Source organism: Balearica regulorum, chromosome Z (genome assembly GCF_011004875.1).
Source record: "Balearica regulorum gibbericeps isolate bBalReg1 chromosome Z, bBalReg1.pri, whole genome shotgun sequence".
Taxonomy (NCBI): Eukaryota; Metazoa; Chordata; class Aves; order Gruiformes; family Gruidae; genus Balearica; species Balearica regulorum.
Window position 1 is genome coordinate 12,634,817 of NC_046220.1, and position 25,562 is coordinate 12,660,378.

Consider the following 25,562-nt stretch of genomic DNA (forward strand, 5'->3'; position numbering starts at 1 on the left):
TAAGGACACCACATTCATTGCTATATTTACTTATATTCAAGTTTCAGAAAAGTAGGTCTAGAAAATACAGTTTGCCATACTAAGGTAAGTGTTCATTTTTAAGTGGTAGCTACCACTCTCCCTTGCATTTTGTCAGCTGTCTCGCATGAGCAGAAAGTTTGTGCTTTTAAGTGCTTGACCAGGGGCAGTTTGATAACTAGACTTCATCCCATTTTACCCTCTTCCATGTCAAGTGTTTTTACCTCAGTTTTTAGAATTATACATGCTTAACATTAGATTAATTACAATGTTCTCTGCTGCTTTTAAGTATGTAAAAACACTTAAACCTAAATTAAACAGCTGTCTACAGCAGCAGGTAAGAATTCAGTTATGATGCTTTGAGATCAGCGTCTCCCACCTATTGTACAACTATATTTAGTTCATGTGGTAGTTTTGTATGTTGTATATACATACATCTGTGTTAATCAAAAGTATGTAAGACTCCAAAATATCTGGGCACAATGACTCATTCCAAACAGATAATAAGTGACATTCATGCCCCACTTCTCAGATGCTGCTCTTGATTAGATTCTCACATGGAGAGATTCTCGTTCAGCCTCCTTTAAAATCTTCATTAGTATCAACGTTTAATTTCTCTACCTTCAGTAAAACTACAGAATAGCAATCAGCTATTTTAATTCTTGCTGAGAACACTTTCAGTGTTTTTTCATTAGCTGAGAAAATAAACTTCACTTCAGCTACCAATGCTGCCCCAACAGAAAGTTGTGTCCATCAACTGCATGCTTGGAGATGACCAGGAGGAACCTTCTGCAATTCAGCTTTCATCCCCACCTCCCTCACAACTAAACACTTAGATAAACATCAGTAAGGGACAGAAGCTTTATGTTGACAGTACACAGCAAGGAACTATAACCATTGGTTGAAAGAATTAAGATGTTGTTTCAACAAATTCCACTCATGGAAAAAGCATTACTAACACTACTAGAACAGCCATTTAGAAACAGGGCTTCAGACTGCTCACATGGAATTAAAAAGTGAATGCCAGGGTGCCTTCCTTCCCTCCAATAGGTTTTCCAGAGGCAGGGAGGCCCTCAAGCTCAACTTGTCTCAATCCTAAAGTGTGCAGACAGCTCCAAGAACTGGGGCACTGCTATAATGCAGTCTTAAAAGCACTCCAGTGCTGCAGATGTGACTGCAGACTGAGTATTAAATAGGGAGGGAGATAATTTGGTTCAAATGCACAGGATCCTCTGAGAAGTATTTGGGCCAAGGTGGCAGTAGCAATCCTTGATGCCTCTGAATTTCAACATGTGGCCCATTATGTAGCAGGTTTCTTTACGTCTTAAAATTTACTAGTGGATCACAGGAGTGGGGTATGGTCTGGGACTCTGACACTGCCAGCTAATTCTAACATTCTAACCTATCTGTCCAGTTTTCTTCATCAAATAATGTTTCACTGCTGTGAAATGGTTCACTTGCATGTTTTGTTTCATTCACCCATGCAGATACTACCAAATTCTTTAGCGTTCCTATACTGGAGCTGTCTCATCTGCTTGGCAAAGAGCTCTCAGTTCCAGCATGTCATAAATAAAGTTTCACCTCATGAAGCAGCCAGAGGATGCATCCAATACTGATATGGACCAACCTGAATTAAACAGTCAAAGGCAGACCAAAGCTTTGCCTCTTATCAATTCTCATTTGTTGTCTAGTCTGTATGAAAGTGTATTTTAATTTCTATGCTCCCCTAAACTTCTCATCAATTAAAAGTATTCACCAAATATCTAGTACTCATGACAGTTCATTTAAGATGAAAAAATTAGTTTTAACACAGGAATTAGACCAATGTTAATTCTCAAATTTATGCCAAATCTCTTCCTTCGCAGAAACTTGGTAACAATCCCTGTTCTGAACTGTTGAAAGAAAAGGACAATCTGCTTTTCAAGAACTCTCTGCAGAAAACCTGAAAAAGTAAGAACAGGACTGGAACTAGAGCATTCTCTCCCCAGCATCCACGAACACTAGGTAACCTTGCCCTAGGCTACTTAAATCAGAAGTATTGCTCCCAGTGCAGTTATAAGGTCAGACACCACACTTCTCTCTCATTTATACTAAAACCTTTTGGAACAAGACTGATAGAATGTTTTTGCTGGCAGCTGAAAGTAAGCCTTAAAGTTGGAGCTGCTTTCTGATAAAGGAGAAACACCAACGGTATCTCCAATAGTTCCAGCCCTGGAGTTCTCACCTATTAAGAATGTAATTTAAATTCAGACTCTTTCTTAGGCATCACTTTATGCTATACAGAAAACATCACACCTTCAAACAAGAGGTCTGCAATTAAGTCTTGCTCCACTCCATTCCCAAGCAAGAAGTCATTTGACATTAAGTAGCAGCAATGCAAGCATCTAGCAAATAAAACATCAAAACCATTTAAGGATCTGGGCAATTTGCACATCCATCATTAAGACCCTGAGGCTTACTTCTGTGTGCCTACAGTAACCTCTTAATTGGGAGAAGCATGTAATCCCTAAGCACCTTTAATAAGGAATGCTAAATATGTGAACTCAGATCTACAAGACAGAGAGAAACACTTTGAATAGCCATCCCACTGACTGATCAAGTACCAATTACATCTTTCTACTCCTGGAACAAAAGGTCAAGAAACAGTTAAGTAAAGGACTTTGTTTTGAAGCAGTGAAGTCATTACCCTATAGAGAAGACAGGCCTGTTTTCTGCATCAACCAGCCTTCAGACTAAGATAGCAAGGTGTGGCATCAGCCCAGTCTAATTTCATCGGCATCCCCAAGCACATTCATATTCTTCACAGTGAAGAGCAGAGATCGCTTTGAGGTTTGGTCAGCCCAGGAGGACTAAAAGCAGTGGTTCCAGTAGTCGAGGCTACCATGCTGAAGCAGCATACTTTACAGATTTAACCATTGCACTACCTAACATCTTAAGAGCAAGCCACCTGCTATGGGAATAAGTGTTGGTCATTCAGATCCAAAGGGGAGGCAAAGCAACATTCAAACACACAGAAGTCAGCCAGAGACTATTCAATAAAAGGAAGCCAGTGTTGGGCTTCAAGCAGCCTCTCTGCTTGACTCATTTTGTGCCACTAAATGGTCCCTACCTCAGGGAGGTTAAGTTGTCAGCAATCACTAATTGAAATGATGAACAGCCATGAAGCATGGCCTAGTGAATTCACCAAGACAGAGGTATGGATTCTAGCAATCATCTTTTAAGTGTCACACTCTTCAAGCAGGCACCTTGTTTTGAGGTATTTTGCTCTCCAGTTAGCAAACTGTAGAGTAGTCAATAGAAAACATCAAGACTTAAAAAATCCCACTCTTGCAGTCTCAGAAGCACAGCATCTCCTCTCTAGGCCTGAGCAGGAACAGATGGTGATTATTCAGTGTGTTACCAGTATTTTCACTAATTGTGTATTAGCAGAATACAGGTATGAGCACTAGCAATTAAACTACTTTTTATTATTCAAAAAAGGTATAGGCTCTGGCTAAAGTCAGTCTCACTGTGCAGCAGGCTAGATGGTGAAATTTAGGAGAAGAGATCCCTTAGCTGACTCTGCTCATCCTCAGCAGGTGCAGATACAGATGAACTAAACACTCAGGAAATATTCCCCTTTGTAACACTTTGTTGTCAGATTCTTGTTTAAGCATCATCCTTTTATCTATGACACAGCACTGTCTGCATCAGTGTGAGACAAGGTGGCATAACTTTTCTCCCATGCTAGAAAAGCAAACATGTCATCTGGACAAGAGAAGAAAGCATGTGCTGCATGTCAAAGACAAGTCCCGGGGTTGATGCCAGAGCTGCCTGACACTTTTTACGCCTTGTCTTCCAGTATTCATGTGTTCGTACACAGTTGGGGAAGACATCTCTCCAGGACACCCAAGCCATCAACCCAAAGATGTTTAGTGGGGACTGAAGCTACATGCAATCTGCGTCAACTAAAGCCTTTGTCTTTCCACTTCCCACTGTTGCTGCTTGGGGAATGCTGAGTCACAAAAAAGTTTTTATTTAGCATGAGAAAAATGTCCATGTTCTGCCATGACCTTTCAGTAATAGGGAAGTGTTGGCTTCCATCCCTTAAACCAAAGCATAGAGAACACGCAGCCTGGGAGAGATGTAATTTTAAATACACAAAATCTAACCAGCACATTCAAGAGTTGCAACCGTGAACTTAAAGCTATGTTCTTGAAAGCTGGATATTTGAGGACTCTGGAAAAAAGAGCCAGGAAATAAAGTCCCAAAGTCAACATTTCTGAACAAAACTAATGAAATGTTGATGTAAGTGGTATATCAATGTTTTCTAATTTGAGAGAGCTCAGAGCTGAAAAATGGAGATGAGAAACTAAACTTTTCCAAGCATTCTTTCATTCTTGTTTTAAAGTGAAGGCATTCTTCTGGCAGTTCTTCAAAATTAAACAACTGGTCTAAATACATGCAACATATGCATCAGCTGTTGCTAAAATAAAGAACTAACAGAATACATCACATTGCAGTTCACACTTGCACTCAGACAGGACACTCATTCAAGTGTGCATCCTAAAGAAACTGCTCAAGTGCAAAAGCAGCTTTACCTACCAAGTTGAATAACTAGAGTCCACCCCTATCCCAAGGCACAAGTTTAATTACCTGCATTCCTGAAAATGGAAGTTTTGCATCAACTAGATCTAATGAAGTCATGTCTCCAATGGAGTTGAATAAAAACTCAAGTAAACCTTATGTAGATATCTGCTTTTCCAATCCGAATCTTCTTTGCAAAGACTCTAAAGCTCAGAAGATTTAAATGCCCAGTTACCATTTATAGCACTCACACAAACCTAGATGAAATGCAAATACAGCCACTTTTTTTTTGGGTGTAGAATTTAGATAACGATGAACCTAAGTTCCTTCTGACTAGCAACATCAGCATTGGTTTCTTCTGCCTTTATTCCATGCTTTAAGAATTACAGAACACAGTCTGATAGCTTACTGATTGGATAATGAAAACATGCACAAAATCCAAAAATCAACATACCTGTTATTTTGTCCCTGACAAGTTTGCAGGATTCTATCTCACCAATGCTGCCAAACAGACTCTTCAGCTCCTCTTGTGTCATGTTCTGCGGAAGATAGTTGACTATTAAATTGGTCTTGCTGTCTTCTGTGTTTCCAGAATCAACAGGTGATGAACAATTGTTTATGGTGGCTGAACTATGGGCTGTGCTGTTGCACGTTGGTCCATTAGACAGTTGAGTTTCCATGGCAGCAATTACCTGCTGAAAAACACAGAAAACAAGAACCATCAAAATCCATATTTCAACATTTTTTAGGAAAGTCCAGACAAGAATCTAGAAGACCTGTCACTATGCAGAAGTGGTATTGCCAGGGCCGTATACTGCATCTACATGCAAACCGTCCCCACCAATATAGAGGTATGTTAACTGTTAGTCAAGGCAATACTTTGAAAACTTAAGAGGCAAATAAAGTTGTCACTAAAATCTTCTAGGAGCTCTCTCAATGAAGTCAACACTGAAAGCTTAGTCTCCCTCCTCCCCATTCCCTTCATTTAGAGGCATCACAGCCTTTCTAGTACAGAAGTTACCAGCCAGAATTGGCCAGGTTCAAAGAGGTGGGTGTTAACTGTATCCTGAGCCTATTTCTTTATCATAAGCAAGAACAAAAAGCAAGATTAGTAATTTAAATAGATACACGAATGTACTGGGATGGAAAACAAACACTTCCTTGATAACCTCTAGGTCAACCTTCTGTCACCACAGGTTGGAAGTAGGTCTCTAAATGCTTTTATGATTAAACTGACAATTCTTGGTTCTCACTTCTTCCCTCCCCTGCACCCTGAAAACACTTAAATTTGATATTTTAACTTGATTTACTTTTAGACATGAAAATAAGGAAGTGACCACCACTCCAGGAACTACTGCGTTTCACCTCAAAGTGACTGTATGATTGGTAGATACAGCAGCAATCATTAGAAGTGTCAGTTCTTGCCCACAAGCTATGACATGTACAAAAGACATTCTGCCATATCAATCAGTGACTGAATGGTAACTGCTGTTAAATACATTGGATTTTTAATGGCAGACTAATATCCAAGACTTGGGCAGCCTACTCTGAGACCAACTATATAGGACAACGTCCAACAGAAAAGTCTATGAATTAATTCTCCAGTAATAAACATTTCAACACAGAAGCAAGACTCATCAAGAAGTTTCACTAAAAAAAAATCCAGCAATTACTGAAATCCAACCTCATACTTAAACTTGTATGAGTCTTCACACAAAAGCGCCTATTGTAATATCACAGCATAATGTCAGGACCTCTGGAGTCCTAACTGTCCTGTTCAAAATAGCATACACAATCAATGCATACCCAAACAGTTGATTAGGTCAACTGTATAGAGTGAGTGCAAATTTGACTCTCCCAAAAGTATGAGAAGGGGGTGAATGTCTTAAACTACAATTCAGACATTCCTGGGAACACATTTCTATGTTCTGCATACAGAAGTATTTTCCAAGAGGTTACTTCAGCACAACACAAAAAAAGGGAGGACACATCTGTTAACATTTAATATAAAAATGTGATCTAGTTTTTCTGAGGAGCTACAACCAGAACAACATTGTCTTCCCTTGTGACAAACTCCAAGGGGTAACCTGCTTCTGGCACTGTGATGAAACAAGTCAGCTGAAAAATGAGAAAGTAGATTATCCCAATTAAGATAAATTACTTTTCAAAACACTAGTATATCTGGCAGAGCTAGTAGCCAGAAGTGCTGTACTCTGAGGCTCTCTAGGATTGCTTTTTTCCCTCCTCTTTTCTCTCAAATTTAAAGTATTCATTGATGAAAATTAGCAGGATTTAGCAAGGACAACAAACAATCCTCACTTAATTGCACATTTATTTTCATGTTCAGGTGGCAAGAATGAGAACCTAAGCCAACATTCAAGTGAACAGCTGCAGTAGCCTGTGTGTGCTGAAATTACAGCATTTCTCAGCTATAGAACCATCTGCTCTGAATAAAGTGACACTAATATGTTTTACAAATAATGCATATTCTATTGATAGGTTGAATACAACTCTTCATAAAACAAAGCACTTCACCAGTTACTAAATATTTTCCACCACAAAAAATAGTTTGAGATAAATTTACAGTTTTCAAACATTTTCTTAGAATAAGACTTGTAAATAAACTTTAAAAATAGTCATCAAATATACAGTATACAGGCTTTTAAAGTTACTTCAATTTAGTATTCAGACCATACCAAAACCATTTCAGTACAATACTACTCTTCAATTATACACCAAGTATTTTGAATTAGTACTAAAAATCTAATTGACATTAGAAGAAAGGCAAGCCACTGCAGTATAATTTCTACAGGAGATCACCATATCATAGAAAAAGTTGTCGTGGTACGCCAGTGTGCTCTAGGCTCTCAAAGAATAGGGACACAACCTACAGCCTGTAACAAAACGTAGAAGAGAGTTAACATTCCAAATGGAAGATTGAAGAGTTTGGTATGGCCTCAGCACTATTAACATGTAAAAAAAGTAGCCTACAGAATTTAAGAAAAATCCCACAGACCCCAGTCCAAGGCTCTGCTGCCCACGAACCACTTCTAAGCAGAGAAGCCACATCACACAGTCTGACTGCCATGTTAGTTTGGAGTTGCCGTCTGCAATATGGACACAAAAAGTACCGTATGTTAGATTAGCAAGATAATGCAACAAATCAGTTTGTACAAATTTACAGTAATTGCATTTATATTCCCAGCACGTCCATGCAGTGTGGCTTAATTGGATTTGAGGCAATTCCAATCTAATCTTTCCAAATTCAGTTCTAAAGTTGTTTTTCTTACATGAAATAAGATGCTTATTTTTAAGAAGATTTAAAAGACAATGCAGTCTAGTTACCCCTGTATCTACGCTGGAAACTATCTCTAGAACCACACCATGCCTAAAAGGAACTATACCACAAAGCAAATCTTTAAGGCTTCAAGACTGAAGAGGAAAGAAAGAAAATGCAGTGAGTAGATTTTCCATAGGCACGTAAGATGACCATGCACCACTGAAAACCAGCTCCCCTTACATGCCTTTCCCAGACCACAAAAATATACACAAGACTTTGCCAGAATCCAGTCTGTTCTTAAAATCCTAGGTTTTAAAAAAAAAGTAAATTAAAGTCTTGCACACAAGGTATTCAGTAAGTTACCTTGCAATAGCTGTTTAAGAGTAACACTGGACATACAAACAGCAGTACAGGCAAGGATTTCTCAAGTGGAGTAAAAAATGCAAGAGAGTTCTTCATAAGGGTGTTTTTGACCCCAAGCACATTGGGTTTTGTTTCTAAGTAAAACATGATTGCAAATCCATTTAGACTTGAATTGAACAGTGCTAGGAGGATACCACAAAAACTAATGGGCCATTTGCAGATGATTACAAGTAGTCCAGATGTTAAATATAACCACAATACTGACACAAATAGGAAGACTCCTGACTGTTGCCACAGCTTGAGACTGCTGTAAATACAAGAGATACTCCTTGCCACTGTTTAGCAGATGAGGTAAGTCTAAATTGATAAAAAACAAGGACTCAGATTTTGCAAGGCAGCTGCTGTATCCAGGTTTATAAACACATACTTCAAAACAACTTTTCCTGTTTTAAAACAGGACAAATAGTCCTCATTTCAGTTTGCTACCAAGATCCATACGATTAGCTGACTTCATGTCTGTTTTTTATTTCTAACTTAAGTTGACAAAGACCTTTCATCATCTCTTTATGCAAAATACTGAGGCTTTGGTATCAGCCATTCCCTCTGGTCTCAACCCAAAACCAATGCTAACAACTGCACTTCTAAAGCTCTCCACTGTATACAGGCAAGTATGTTTGATGAACTGCTTATTACATTAGAAAAACTGAAAGTCTTAACTGACTTTAAGTCCAGACAAGCTTCATTATGGAGACTGCATTAAAGTGGCAGTCTACGAAAATCTCTGTCCTACAGAGACTGTAGTGATCTCTACGGCTCTCAAAGCAGCATGCCCTGATAAATTACTTGCTTCCTGTGAGCCATGGGCTGCAGATGGAAAACTCCAATAGGACAGCTTACTTGTGTGAACAGGACATCAGTGGACACTCTACATAGACTTCACTATGCCTTTGAGCATCGCTGCACTTCTCAAAAGAGCAAAGAGCATCCCATTTGAGGTATTTCCAGTTTGCATAACACATCTGTCTTCACTGAAGTGTTCTACAAGGTACTCACATCAACATACAAGTCAGTTCTGTAACTACCACACCATTATGTCTCAAAAGCAAGCTGTTCTCTACCAATTCTTTTACCATTTTTATTACTTTCAAAGCCATACAGAATGCTCTTTTACATCTAATTAAAAAAACCCTACAAGTTCTTACCCTTTTATTTACACTTCTACCTGACCTGAAAATAAGGGATATAGCTAATTACAAAGGAAGAAGAGTAAATTTTTAAAAACCAGGTTCCAGCCTCAACACTGTACTTTCCGATTAAAAATGGCATATTAACATAAAATTCAAGCTGTGAACAGTCTCCAAAAAAGTTCTGAAATACTGAAGTACTTGAAGAGTCACTAATACCATTAAAAAAGCTCATACAGTTTTTGACAGTATTACACTTCAGATTATTAAAATAGCTCACCAATTAGTGCATTCAAAACCTAAGAAATCAGTAAGTTCAAGAAAGAGGGCTCTATGCCTGTTAAAAAAAAATGTAAGTCTGTCTTAAAATATATCCAGATTAAGAGGAGGACATTTAAATGAAGTTGGAAAAGGAAATCTACTTTCTTTACAGTCCTGAAAAGAAGTAGAACTGAACACAAAGTTGTTCGGTTCACCAAACTGAGTGGTTCCTTGGTTAACACAGAGTGCATGGGAGCCATCTACCTTTCAATAAACTTACTTTTAATTCATCAAGCACAGTTAAAATTTTAAATCTAAACATTCTTAAAACAGTTTGTGCCATTAACTAAATCCTAGTTTCTAATTAGCTGCAGTTTAAGTATGTCATGAGGAAGGTTTGCCTAGCAGAGAAGCAACTAGGTTGTTTTTTGTTGTTTTTTTTTTTTTTTTGAAGACCAAAGACATCAGGAGTTAAAAAGCCATATGGTTTACACAATTAGTTCTGGTTGCCATAGAACAGTTCCAATTATATCAACAGCAGATTTTTATATGAGAGCTTTAGAAAATAAAGCAGAGCTAGCAATATAAGACCAGCAAAACAATACTCACGGTGGTCTATTGATTTTCCCTGCAAAACAAGTATTTTGGTATGTAACACACTCAACTGCTCACATTTGGCTGAAAGTGGAAGTTGAGGCTGGATCCCGGCAGTGTTGAGACAGAACCAAGGTGAGGTGGCAAAACACAAAAGCCTTCAACCACTGCTACCACCTCACATGCATATGCTAAGGAGAAACCTTTAGTGCATGGCATTTCTGGCCAAAACCTTTCTACCACCTGTTTTGATTCATACCTGTGCATCCCTGCACTGAAGGGAAAAAAGTATTTCACACAGGCTTTATATACTGAATTTACTTCTATTTATAGATTTGACACCAAAATCACTGCACAGATGCCTGTGCTGCTTAAACTATATACTTCTAAATGGTATTATTACATAAGGTGACTACAGAAAAATCAGCAACCTGATTCTAAATGGCAAGACACCAGGTATCAAACACACCTGCCTCCTGCAGCAGGTTACCACTCTTCAGATGCAACTGAAGCTGCACCATGAGATGCTTCCAGCCTCAAGGGCCACAGCTGATACAATGCTATTGATAAAATCCTAAAAGATCCTAAACATGCTCCTGAAGATCCTCCTGAAGAGTTACACACTAAGTAACTTTCAGAATATGATTTAGAATTCACTATTTGCCCTTTTTCCTCTTGGATACAGACAGTGCAATGGAAGCACAGGACAATTGTCACATGCTGCTATTTGGACAAGCAGATGTTACACATTTTGTTTTCATAATACCATATAGCAGAACAAGCAGAAGCCCATGGCTGAGTACAATGTCCTTTATATCCTCTAGATAAGGTGTAAATCAGAACTTTAGTTTCAGCTTGTAATACAGTTATTCTCTTTTTTAAATACTCAGTGTGGTTTAGAGGATTTATACCATACTTCGACTCACAACAGTAACAAAGGTAATTTAGCAAGGATAAGCTGTGTGTTGTGCGTGAGGAGTGTTGCTGAACAGAAATAAAAATAAATCACCATTTGTGGGCTCTGTGAAAGGCAATAGTCCAGATAACCTAAATGCTGAATTTTGCTTTGAAAAACAGAACTCAGCAAAAAAAATTTAATACCTCCAAAAAATGCAGTTATTTGTACTTTGAATAGCTGCAATTCTTAATGCTTCCCCTTTACTGATTTTAATCTTTACTGCAGCGTTAATCTGAAGTGCTCATTTTTTTTTCTTCAAATAGTCAAATCTCTTATGAGCCTGCATTAATTCGTGCATACTCAAAAAAGTGTTACAGTAAGAGATAATGGAGGCTGTTGAATCCAGCACACGCAGAAACTATTACACAGGCTGCTAGAACATCGCAAACTTCTTTATGGGTAAAGGCGCATACAGGTCACAGGGCATGTTTTCAGTCAACCACCTTACTTGTCAGAAGAAAATACTACTCTTTCAGTTTCCCTGTAGAAAGGATAGTTGTCAAGGAGAGCTTGATGGTTACTCTGATGTCCACACTAACAGCACATATTGCGTCTGCTGAGTCTGCATAGTCTAAACAATGCAGATTTCTTGGTCTGTGTTTTCACTGTTATTTTAAACCAGCATTTCTCCATTAGAGGCGCTCCCCACTTGCAAGTCCACTTATTTGTGTCATTCCCTCCATTACACTATTGAAAAAATCTGTAGCACAAACTAGATTAGGGTATTGCTCCAGAAGAAAACTCACCCAGGCCAAGAGAACCAAGCAGTACAGTACCTCTTGATTTATGCAAAGTTATGAGGAAGAACTTTGTGGTACAATACTTAAAAGACAAAAAAAACCTCACAGAAAATTTAGAATTAGCTTCTGATAAGGTGGTCTCAAAATTTTCAAAGTATCTTCCAAAGTTACTAATGTAAACACAAACAACTAAGACCAGAAAGCAAGAGTTCTGTGCAACAATAAAATCAAAATAGAGCGCCTCTCTAAGGTAACACGTTAGAAGGGAAACCTTTCCACACTGGCTCTTATATGAATCACTAAACAAGTAATACCACTTAACATTGCTATATCTTAGCCTTCAAGGCATGATGAGAAATTGAGTGAAAAGACAGAAGATGGATGTGAAAAAAACCATATGGGACATAAACAGTTTTAATTAATCCTTGTGATTGGTGCTGCAAAAGACAATCTGCAGAAGCTTTGAGCAAGGAAGAAAAGGCAGCTCGACAGACTTGCCCATTCCTGGTAGGCAGTGAGAAGACAAGTGGACAACTGCAGACGGCTGAACAAGAAACAGCCATGAGTATAAGCATGAATTCTGCTGTCAGGAAGAGAACTCATTAGTCCTGTTGACAGCACTAAAAGGACAGCAGTAAGAAAGGGCAAGTTACATACTGAATGTAAAAATTTATAGGGAACATTAAAAGTGTATACACAGATTAAAAAATGTCTCCACACAATATGCAATGCTTTTGGAAACTCTTTGCATTCCTGTAGGACACCCAAGGACTTACGGAATGCTCTAAAACAACACACACTAATGCTACTAGCATATTAGGAAAGAAGTCAGCAAAAAGATTTGCATGCCATTCTGGAAAAATAATGCATGAAAAACAAGGTGAGTGCCCAGTACAAGAAAGACGGAGCCATTGGAGCAAATCCAGACGAGGGCCATAAAGATGATCAGAGGGCTGGAGCACCTCTCCTATGAGGACAGGCTGGGAGAGTTGGGATCTGGACAGCCTGGAGAAAAGGCAGCTCTGGGGAGACCTAATTGCAGCCTTCCAGTACCTGAAGGGACCTACAGGAAAGCTGGTGAGGGACTATTTATCAGGGAGTGTAGTGATAGGACAAGGGGTAATGGATTTAAACTAAAAGAGGGTCGATTTAGATTAGATGTTAGAAAGAAATTCTTCCCTATGAGGGTGATGAGGCACTGGAACAGGTTGCCCAGAGAGGCTGTGGAGGCTCCATCCCTGGAAGTGTTTAAGGCCAGGCTGGATGGGGCTTTGGGCAACCTGGTCTGGTGGAGGGTGTCCCTGCCCATAGCAGGGGGGTTGGAACTAGAAGGTCTTTGAGGTCCCTTCCAACCCAAACTATTCTATGATTCTATGATTGTTTGACTATGGAGTAGTCTAGAGACCATGCAAGAGCTCTTCTGTCTGATTGCAATTACTGACTCACTACTTGTCAGCTGTGGTAAAGCAAAGGAAATGTACAGGGTAATTTAAGTCATTTTAAAAAGCCACACTAGAAATACCAACTCTAAGAGTATTCTGTAAAGAAAATAAACACCTGCATTATGTTAAGTGATAAGTTCAAGTGGGACTCCAATAAAGTGAAACCATTTTTATGCTCCCAATTATTCAGGTCAATTTAGACACACAACCACTTCTACCAATGTAACAATTTATTCCCTGAGCAAGAGAGCATCAACATGTAGCATTAATTAGCTTATGCAGAAGATGAAATAACTCTGTACAAAATTATATTCTTTCATCACCCTCTTTCATTTAAAAAAGTTCAAAGCCCGCTGAGGGGAAACAATTACTTTTGCTATATTCAAAAGCCTAACTAAATGTCAAGTTGGGCCTGTCTTAATGCAGCCAATATTGCTGATGTTCAGCAAGAGTTCTACCAAAACTATAACTGGATCCCACACTCCACACTCAGCCAGCAATTCAGACCTGAAACAAAGAACAAACCTCAAACAAGTTATGAACAATTTCAGACTTGATCAATACTTTAAATGAGACTGTTGTTTAAAGAGAAGGATATGATATGCTCAGACTTTTCAACTGCACCCTACCCTTCAAAGTCTTGCCAACTACAGTTTTTGCTTTTATTCATTTAAACACAGGCTGTCCCAGTCTCATGTGCTAGGTCCCAGCCTAACAAAGTGCTCTCCAAGGCAATACAATTCTGTCAAAATGCAGATGTATCCTGCATGAAGTAACAGTATCTTACTGCAGACATTTCCCTTCAGCCTCGTACATCTGCAGTACTCGAGCCCACTGAGAAAAACAGAAGAAAACCGATTCAATAGGGTGAGACAGCTGGAGGACTTTTCAAATACAGCTTGAATGGCTTCAAAGTCAACATCCACTTTTAGACATACAGCACCTGCCCCACTTGAGCTGGCTAGGATGCCTACATCAATTTTTCAGCATTTATCTTGCTATTGGCAAGATTAGGCTGTGTAAAACTTCTTCCTCTTTCACACTGCAGTTACATCTTCTGCCCCACTGGCAATTTCAAAAGCTGAAGTTTTACCAATAGCCAAGAAGAGGAAGCAAGTCAGGTTAGTCTGACTGAAGAGATTCCCAAATTTAAAAACAAGTTAGAAAAACAGCTTCTTCCTGATCAAGAAAGCATGTGTCAACTTCAAGGCCACCCACTACTCCATTTACTCTCCCACTCCTCTCCTTGAAAAGCATAGCTAAAAGGTTTTGTCTCCCATGCACCCAGCTTTCCTCAGTGCAATGGATGGCCCAGCAATGGATGACAGGACTCATCTTCCAGGCTGAGGACAAGGTTAGAGAAACACCTGCTCCACTCATTTTTCATGGCAGCAATCTTCTTCCTCACAGCTCCCTGGTAACCTGGAGAGATGGCTGGGCCCAAAACCCAGCCGTATGGCAGACCATCCACTAGAGGCATGCCCCAGGAGACCCACAGAGCCAGATTTTGAGAACTTGGTATCTCCATCGTAGCCCTACCCTTCAAAAAGTACAGGATGAATTCCCTTGATTTCCTCCCTTCAGGGGAGTTTTTGTTCTCACAGTAAACTTTTATCTCAAATGCAGAGCAGGCAAGGAAGAAATTGCATGACTCAATATCCCTACCTCTTAAACCCTCATGTACCCAGCTAGTTAGCTAAGTAACTGACATCCTCAATCCCATACAAAAAGGGAAAAAAAGAAAGCAGCTGAAAGTCAAAACCCAGCAGCCTCCATGGCTCTCCTTTCCTCCATATCGTTCTTCACAAATTCTTTCAAAGCTGTGTCAGGCTGGGACAGCAACACAAAGCCTCCACACTCATATGCCTCTACCAGCCCAGATCACCAGTGGTCTGACAGCCAGCCATATCCTGAGCTGGAGAGTGCATCCTTCTTTTAGTTCTAAAACTAACAACAAGCAAAGCTTATGTGAAACACAAAAAAGTATTCAAACCAAACTGAAACATGCCCTATTACATACACATATAATCAAGTCATTTTTGCACAGGAAAAATTAAACCTTGCATGAAACTTTCTGGGAAGAGATTTTCAGAAGGATAAGAGCTCACCTAGCAAGACAGGGCAAACTGGAGTTTGCCATGAACTCAGCATTACAGCAGATATGACAGCAAACAAACTACCTGAACAGCCCAGGACATGACATTGTCCAAAATTGCTTCAATGACCTAGGAGCACATCTTACAGACATTAAACATTCAAATACTAAATATCTGCCTGCCTCCGTTGGTGAAAGGCCTCAAAGTAGAATGTAAGGCAAAAAAAAAAATAAGAGATTTGTGGAACCAACTGACTTGTGCCACACAATTCTTCACAGCTGGGCATGAGGGGTTGGAAGAGCAAAAGGAACACTGCTCAAACCAAAACACTTCCAGTCAGCATTTTCTGCCCTCTTCAGTCAAAAGCAGCTCAGACTTCACTTACAGCCTTATGAGGCTTCCATTACTTCCTTTCTCAAAAAGGATGTAAGATCATCCAGGAAGAGTGAAGACATCAACAAGCCACTCTTGTCCAACAATTCATAATGAACTAATATGAAAAAATATGGGCAAAACCATATTGTTATAAAGACTGACTATTCAGTCTCTAAGTAACTTCAGACCATTAAGAATGCTAATAATCACATCTTTCAGAAAAAAACAACAAGTTTAAAGCCAGCTATGATTCCTCCCTGCTTGCCACATCAGAAAGTCACTGTGGTTCCATGAATGCAGCACAGGCTTCCAGTAGCAGATGAAGAGAGCTTAATTTCTTAATCCTGCTACACGATGAGTTATGAATAATGCAACACAGACATGACAGATCCATATGCTGTACTGAGATGACTTATGTGCAGAAATCTTTATTTGTATAATCCAACTAAAAATGCAGAGAGTGGATACTTAGAAGTTTTGCTACTTTAAAATTATCTTGCTATTGATTTCAGTCAGCACAAATTTTATCCAAGACCTCTGTGGATGGGAATCTCTGCACAAACAAGTTCAAGAACCAAGAAACACAGCAGCCAAGACGACAGAACCCTTTGTTAAATCTCTAAGAATTGGATATATCATAGTTAATACTGATACATATTTTCCTATCATTCTGTCCAGAAAATACAAAGTTTTGGCTTCCATACACTCTAGCTCTTTCTCCTAACCCTGTGATCATGGAAAGCCATAACCAATTTGTCTTCCACCTCTAGTGTTTTACAGTACTCCCAAGTTGCATTAAACTAAGTATCACTAAGTTGACTTAAGATATCCTTGTTCCTTATGTGGGCTAACCTACATGTTTTTATTTTATTCTTATGGTATATTATTTCATGTGTTAACCTATGCTAGGCATAATACCTAAACCTATTAAAACTTGAGATATTTATGCAGCAGACATTTCGATTATCTATGTCTAACACACTAAATATTGTATATACATATTACTGAAATCTAGACCTTGTAACAGCAAATTCTAGATTAGGTAATCTTCTTTCAAATTAGTTTTGAAAAGCTGAGTTCACTGTATTAGGAGATTTATTATTGCATCAAAAACCTTTTACTACACCATTTCATAGTAAAACTTATTTTATGCCTAATTCAATAGCAAGAGAAACAGTAGTTACAGAAGTACACCACTGCAGAGCTCCCAAATACTCAGAATCGTATCTTTTCCAATTTATTTTATTCTCCTGTGTACATCTTCAAACTTTAAAATGAAAGGAAAAATCAAGAGAGTTGTTTACAAAGTTGATGAGAAGTCTCAAGACAGCATGATAGCAAGAACAAAGTCTGTCCAACAGCACACAGGTCTGAACAAACTTTAGACTTTTCTGCCCTGTATCAGTGTACATCAAGCACTAGAAAGTCCCCTATGCCCGAAAAACCTCCCTGTAACACACACACTACAGGACAAAAAAGAACGTGGACAGAAAAATCAGCCATGCAGCGGCAACAAAAAAATTTACTTTGAGAAACTCAGCAGGTGGGAAACATGATGGTGATCCTACCTGGCTTAAGATACCCTTGCTCCCTATATTGGCTAACGTGGATATTTTTATCACCATTTCACTACAGCAATGCCCTGACTCTGAGGCATGGGAGAAGGGCAGCTGCTTTCACCCAGCACTCAAATTTAAGATCAGGTAGTGAAGACCTTGCTTACCTCTAACACCCTTTGTAGCAGACCTGACAAATCATGTTATTTGCCACAGAACCCAAAGTACTGAAGAATACCTCAAAATAAACCCAATGGTGGATTTTATGCTGTGACATCCCTGTGACATGGAGAGGAATCCGAGTTTGGAAGTTTTTGTCTTTTTTTCGTAAAAAAATACTTCCAAAACAAGTCCACTTTCACAGGATGAACATTATGATTGGGGAGGGAAAATGATGTCTTGTGAAGCAAAGGCATCAATAAGTTAATAAAGGCTGTTCAGAAACAGTATGCATTTTCCCTCCCGGCATTTTTATCTTGCCAAAAAGTTGATAGTGGTATATACTGAATCTCCTGAAGTACAGGATTCTTATACATACACTTTACCAGCATCAAGTAAAGAATGTGTTTTACTACAGCAGAAAAAAAAAATCAAAAGTAAGCACTGGAGACAGGCTGACAACATGTCAAAAGGCATCAGTACTATGCAGAAGTCTTCAACTGCTATTGTCAGTATTAAAGTCCTCGCTGGTATCAAATATGGGTTCTCACTGTCCTATATGATCATACATTCCCACATACATACACAGGAGTCCCAAACAGTTAAAAAAGGTAGAAGTTGCACTACTACAGTAGTTTGTAATGAGTTGAAGTTCCATAGATCTCATTTTAAAAAAGTACCATCCAGATTATGTTGGAACAGATTCTTCAACAAATTATAATAGAAGCAGCTCCAAGTTTGAAAAAGTCTGTTTCATTAGGTGTCAGAATGATCTAGCTCTAAAAGAAAGTCTATTGGGAAGAAAACTATTTATTCCACACTATTCATTTGGACAGGCTGTTCATTTAAGCTTTGCTGCCCACATTTTAAATGCGGGCATTTAAAAGAACATAATATATAAAAATATATAAGGACATAGACATAAGACAATCAATCATCCACTTCTGGAAATGAACTCATAGTCAGGATAGCCAAAATCTGAAAGGACTCAGTTATACAAAGTGCTATATTGTCCCACAGTCAGGAAGCAAGGATTTTTCCTTTTTCACACTGTAGATAACTACCTAAAGACATTACATTTTCCTAGTAGTGCCATCGTTCTACCTCCTCTCCTGCTACCAAAAAGAAGTAAAGATACATGGGAACCATCTTCAACCGATTTCCTAATACACAGATTAGCACCTCTAAATCCTGAAGCCCTGATATCAATGACCCACACATCTCTGCCTGAAAGATCAAAACTGTATTTCATTGTCCCATTATATAGGTACAATATAAAGAAACAAGAATATAGGGTTGTTTATTTTTAAACCAACTCCTAAGTCAAAAAGGATGTTCATCTGTTTATTTAACTCTACAGGCATATTATACTGTTGTATATTAAATGGACCTTTCAGTCAATGCTCAACTTATAACCTTCAGAAGTTTATTCACTGCTTTGTAAAGTTTTTTGGGTAAGTAGTAGAAAAATAGGTTCAAGTATGCCTCCTAGCAACATCAGTAAAGAAAAAGGAATATAAACCTTTCTTACTGCAAATCCTGCATTCTGTACAAGCTGCATGGTCACTACAAGTTACCTGCAAGACAGGGCCTCAGCTGAAAGATTTGTAAGTGCTCAGGTTATGCACAATGAGTAATGCAACAGCTTTACAGCTCTTTTACTCTAGGCATAGAGAGCACAGGACTAGTTGCCTAAGGCTAACAGCAGCTGCAGTGAACTTGTTAATCTACAGATAAAAAAATTTTAGAACAACATTGGTTTGAGGCTCATAACTGCAGAAGTTCCTTTAACTATACCAAAGCTATGGAGTCTGATGTTGCAAAGACTTAAAGTCAATGCATGGGAAAGCTGGAAAAGTTTGTCACAAAGTTAAGTCACAAACCTACAAGTCACTTTACAGAAAGTCTATGCCAACAGGAGAGACAGGGACAAAAGGAAGGTAAGATCAGGATACTGCACAAGTAAAACATGAAGAGCAGCATCCTGACACTGAGGACCTGCCATGAAGCATTATTTGACTGATGATGAAAAGAGCTTGTAGTAATTATTTCAAATTTGCAAAAAAGTAAACTATTGGTAACTTCCCTCCCAAACCTACCACAAACTGCCAGGAGAAAAATACCAGATAGTTTACATACACTAATTATAACCTCTGCCACACCAAGTGTGTGCAAGTTTAGATTTTACTTTATTTACTGTGCATCTTGAAAGGACATGCAACTGCTCCATAAGGATTATTCTGTTTGTATACAACAGCTTACTGGAAAATAGACTCAGCATAGGCCAAGTATCAAATGTTTTCTTATTTGCTTCAGCAGCTTGTGAACTCCCTACAACAAGAACAACTACTGAAGTAGGGTCTGTTAGGCACATCTCTGAATAACCTCCATTGAAGCTACAAATTCTCAGTAGGTTGCTAGAAGGTTAAACAACTCTAACAGCCAGCCTTGAAACAGATACAAGTCAGGTGTTAAGATTAAAATTTGATGCATTCTTCCCTTGTGTAAGATCAAAATTTTTTACATTTTGTTTTCAACTGAGATCTAAACCAGACCCAGTAGAAAAAAAGATCAAACGCATAATGCTGCCATATCCACCCCTACTAAATTCAGAGAAAAAACTCCTTTCCCTTCTAGATCTATGGACAATGACAGCAGCTCTCATTCAAAGCCATATGATGACTTACATCTAGTTGAAGAAATAGCTAAAAATGTTTAGGCACAGAAAGTGCTTAAACACAGAAAGGTTCTCAAGCAGCAGAGGCTGTCCTCACAATAAAGACATCCCATATGGTAACTATTTTTAGACTGTTAAGTATCAGAGGTTAGAGAAATCACATGGGTGTCTCCAAACTACCAGCTCCTCAGCTCATTTTTATCCTTTGCATAAAGAAAAGACAAGTTGGGATAATTTTTAGAACTAACATAGCTCAAACTTTAAAACTGTATCCCCTTCAAAGTGCACTTAGCTTCCATAACTAAACATTATAGTAAGGACCTGAAAGAAAAGCAAGCCTGTAACTTTTGACAAAAACACCTAGAGCAGATTCAAAGCAAATCAGCTAAGTTATATTTAAGCTGGTTCTAATTGACTGCAGCTGCATCTAATGAACCACAAAGAAAAGTTTATTACTACAATAAAAGTGACACAGCTCAGAGCTCAGTGGCTGACCAGTCTCCAAGTTTCCATCATCCTTCAGCTGGCTGTACTCTGCATCAGCTATTGAATGATCTCTGTACTGTAGCTAAGCATGTAAAACCAACACAGGCAAAAACACCCCCTCATTTGTAATCTCTTGGATACATTATCAACATGGTATCAGACAGGGTATGCTACCTGGTATGTTCCGATGGTTGCTGGCAGAGAATGTCTGCATTCCTTGATCCTTGAAGTACTCACCTGCTTTAAACACTGAAAACCTGAAGTCCTTATAAAGATAACTCCTACACAGACTTTGACATAGGAGCTTGTGATCAGCCACACTGAAATAGGGTGAACAACCAATGCCTGCAAGATTTTCAAGCTCATCTTTCCAACAGGTGCCTACTGGATCTAAAAGTATCAGATCTTGAAGTAACTTGGACAAATAGTGGTTAAGAACAGATCCATATATTATTTCTACACACAAAAAAATCATTTAGGGATTCCCACACAGAGCTATGTAAAAGTTTTGTTTAAACTGAACAATAGTGTACAGCACACACTAAGCCTCAGTGACCAATTATTAAACTCAAGACTTTGGAATACTGGCAGCTGTCTCCACCAAGAATTTCTCAAACCTGAGCCTGAGTAGTTTACTGGTAACAACTGGGAGTCATCAATTGGCCTTTGATATATTAAACAATGACCTGCATGAACACAGACTAAAAGCAGAGTTGTGTCAGAAAGTTCATCATATCCTCCTCCAAAGTTTTACTAGCATTTTTCCAGTCTTATGAAAAACTTGTGGTCTCCAGAGTGTCTCCTAAGTCATTTGACTGCAAGTTATCCAGTTCCAAACAGAATAGGACATAAAACACAAATCTAAAAACATATTAGGCAATCTAAAGTATTCAAGATTAAGTTAAATGCATTTACTTCATCTTCTTTCATCTTCTATGTCAGAATGGGAAGAGGGAAGGGAGGGATGTGGTGCAGGAGAAGCTTCAGAAGCTACTCAATGTTTTCAGCTTTGACAAAGACTGATCCACACCAAGTGCTTCAAAAAGCACTGTCCGTATGCAAAATAAGTAAGACTAAAGGTCTTTCTTCCATACCTGCTAAGAGGAAAGTGACACTTATGCTGAATACAAGAAACTTCATCAATTTACCAACAGTTGCACTCCTTGTTTCTCAGTAGCATTTACACGTAGAAAGATTCACAAATCCACTGGGGAGACACAGAATGAGGGACAGACAAAAAGCATTTTGTTCCAGAATGTTTAACAATAAACTACTTTTTTTGTTTGTGCTACACAGAGATCTTTGAGCTTTCTATTTCATTAGTCAAAGAAAATACACAATTAAGTCAACATCTTTAAATAAACCCTTCAGAAGAAGTCAGATAAACCTCAAGGAAGACAGGTAAACCAACCACACACCAAGCTGCAACACACAGCAGCAGTGCCTTTAAACAGTCTTCCAGGTATTTCAGAAGTATGTTAGCATGCCCAAGCACTACCGCCTAAAATTAGGAAGATTGTTTCTCCCCAAAATTGCTCTTGTATTTCTCTTCCCTCTTGATTTTTTACACAGCAAACACATTTTATTCATCCAGAATTTCAAAAAATAAGTCTGTGAACACTATCTGTTCAGTGAAGTGCTTCCTCACAGCTGACTTACAACATAGGTAGTGAAAGTTTCTCCCCCTAGGCTCCCAAAGCCAGCAGAAACAGTGTTGGATGGGAAACACTCTTCAAACAGTAAACCAGAAACTAATATAAAATGTTAGAGGCAAAACCCACAAAACTCCAGACCTATCCTTAGTTCCAATATTTTAAAAAACAGTAAGCAGTGCAGTCTCCCAGCTGTCACCCCAGTCTGTTACATTCTAATTTGCTTATGCAAAGTACAGATTGTTATATTTCTCTACAAATCCACTACAGTAAGTGGATTAGCTACATGGACTAACATTATTAGCAAGACTCTTCTCTGAGGCACTAAGAAGAGGTATGACTCTGGGGGTGGATTTTTGCATTTATTGAGACAGGTGGCAGAAAAGAAGCAGGAGGAATCTTTCAACAGACCTCAGAAAGGAGTAAGTGGTAGAAGTGATTCAGCTGGCTGAGAGTCTCTACTTGACAAGCCAGTGGAGAAATGTAACATCAATTATTTTGCAAGCCTATCACAATTAGATTACCTGACCCAGAATAAACTGCACCAGTGTAAGCTGACCTAGCAGATTCTGTTCACCTTGGGGAGCAATCTGCTCCTGGGACTACTTGTTCCTTCTGGTTTTCAGCAAAGTCTTTGTGATTCACTGATTCAACAGCATAATCATGGGACCTTGGAAGTTCATTATGGAGGTAAGAAAATACTCTTTATTACCACTTCCATGAAACGAATTCCTTCACCCCACAAAGCTGTGTCCCCCAAACACTGGTGCTGCACAAGACTAACAGAAAAAGAGTATTTACCAAGTTTTTCTAGCTAAAAACAGGTGCTTCTGAAAGTTTTAAAAAAACAACTGAAGACTCAACACTTAGCATTTTACTATTAATATTTACAAGGACAAGTTTTGAGATGGAGAGGAAGATATCCCAAGTCAAAACTGTCATAAAATGTTAAACACTATCAATGCAAGGTAGGTGATGACAGTAAGAAATGAACAAAATTTTCATCAGGTGAGCTCTAGGATGCTAGGAGCCATCCATTACATGGAATCTTTATCTCCAAGCCTTGCGTATTTGAATGTTTTCGTTCACCCCTTTAAAAAGCTACCAGCTATCAATTCTTATAGCCTGCCATAGTCAGATGTGCCTCAACAGCTTTTAGACATATGGTAGCCATTTCAAAAACTGTCAGTGGTACTGAGTGGTCAAACAAGTCACTGATCCTAGGAAGAGCATGCCTCCATCCTGTCTGGAAACCCAGATTGTCAACATGATACTTTTTCCTCTAGCTGGAGGGCTTTGAGAGCACTTCCTAAACTTAGCACATCAACTCGGTCTTGTTACTAAGTGAAAAAAGGCTGAAGTCCTAGTAACGGACATTAGTGCTTAATCCCAGTGTCTATCAAATGTAGAGTCACCTGCAAAAAGCAGAATTCAACAACAACAAATCCTACAAACTTGTTAACCAAAACTGAATTAAAGATTTCAGAATCTACACATAGAACACAGACAACAGATCTTTCACCTGCAAGCCTGATTTTGCAGACCCTGCCATGTTTCAACTCCCACAGCTGCTCCAGCAGTAACATCTCCTGTTTCCCAAAGTTAAAACTCAGCTCAATAAAGCACCATATACACTATTCTTAGAATAGCTGCCCAACCAAATCACAAAAATCAGTGTTTGAGGTTGTGATCTCTGGAGATCATTTGGTCTAACTCCCCTGCTCAAACAGGTCTACCTAGAGCCAGTCGCCCAGGACCATGTTCAGACAGCTTTTGAGCATCACCAAGATGGGACACTCCACTGCCTCTCTGGGTCTATGCTTGGTTACTCTCAAAATAAAAAGTGTTTCCTCATGTTCAGATGGAGCCTGCCATGTTTCAATTTGTGCTCATTGCCTCTGGTCCTGTACACTGGAGACCACTGGAAAGAGCTAGCTCCATCCCCTATGCACCCTCCCTGCAGATATTTATACACATTAATGAGATCCCCCCCAAGCCTTCTCTTCTCCAGGCTAAACAGTTCCAGCTCTCTCAACCTTTCCTCATAGGAGAGATGCTCCAGTCCCTTCAGTGTCTTCATCACCCTTCACTGGACTCTCTACAGTATATCCATGTCTCTCCTGAACTCAGGAGACAAGAGTGTCCACCTCCAAGCATAAGCCAGGCAGAGGCTTCATTAAATAGAAAGTTAAATTTTTCCAGTCCTAATAACTAAACACAGAAACCTCAAGAATTTGAGCAAAAGCAAAAATAGCTAGAAGTGTATCAATAGATGTGAAACTCTACCCATGTAAGGTATCACTGGCTGCTAACTTAGTACTTTAGTAAAATCTACACCACTGTAAGAATGCGATACAACTGACAACCCTCCATTATCACTCCCTAACGATTTCTGATCAGAGCATTTTGGTCAAGTTTTGAAGAGTTATTAACTTAAGGACAAGTTATTAACTTGTTCCTGACAAGTAATTTTCTAATTTTCCACTGTGAGCAACAGTAATTTAAAGCCTTCCCCTATCATGACAGCTAAAGTATTTCCCATTTCAGTGTCTTGACAAAGAACCAAAAATCCAAAAGACCTGAATCAAGAAACAGCAGTCCTCAAGATACACTTGCGAAGTGTTTCCTTGAAAGATAGGCAGAATCCAAAGGTATCTGATTTCAGTTGTTAATGATGCAAACCCTAGATACCAAATTGGAATATAACCTCTTGGGCCATGGTAAGACCTTAATTCAAAATCTCATTTCTCCCAGTTTTGGGATGCTGTGAGAGCACTTCTTTCACTGATGCCATACTACAGATCCATCTGTACCTAGGGCACTGTGCTAAGTTTCAGAGCATGGCAATGACCCCTTGCATCTTTATCGGCAGTACACATACACAAAGATACAAATCATGAGGATAGAAAAAAATATAACCCTGTGGTTAGTTACCCTGGGCATTAACAGGTGAAACACACAACTCTGCAGTTCTCTTTTTGCTTTTTCATACCAATAATCCATGAAGTTCCACCTGCAACTCTGAACACACTCACAAGGACACTTTCTTTACACCTGACATTTCAGAAGTCCAAACTATATAATGTTTGCACAAAAATGGGAAATCCCAAATTTGACAGTGATAAGCAATAGCCATATATATGCACCAAAAGTTA

The 25,562-nt window shown here is 38.9% G+C and overlaps 1 protein-coding gene across 7 annotated transcripts in view; it reads right to left on the reverse strand.

The window, feature by feature from the left end:
* Nucleotides 1-25,562, reverse strand: part of ELAVL2 (ELAV like RNA binding protein 2) — a 98,166-nt gene that overhangs the window by 48,581 nt on the left and 24,023 nt on the right. For 4 of the 7 annotated variants that reach the window (XM_075739331.1, XM_075739333.1, XM_075739336.1 and 1 more), the window contains 2 exons: nucleotides 7,601-7,691; nucleotides 5,039-5,279 (listed from right to left, as the gene is read on the reverse strand). In XM_075739331.1, coding sequence (XP_075595446.1) covers nucleotides 5,039-5,279; nucleotides 7,601-7,672 — 313 coding nt within the window. In that variant the 5' untranslated portion in view covers nucleotides 7,673-7,691. The remainder of the gene's footprint in view (nucleotides 1-5,038; nucleotides 5,280-7,600; nucleotides 7,692-25,562) is intronic. The other 3 variants (XM_075739335.1, XM_075739334.1, XM_075739337.1) reach the window with 2 other exon arrangements.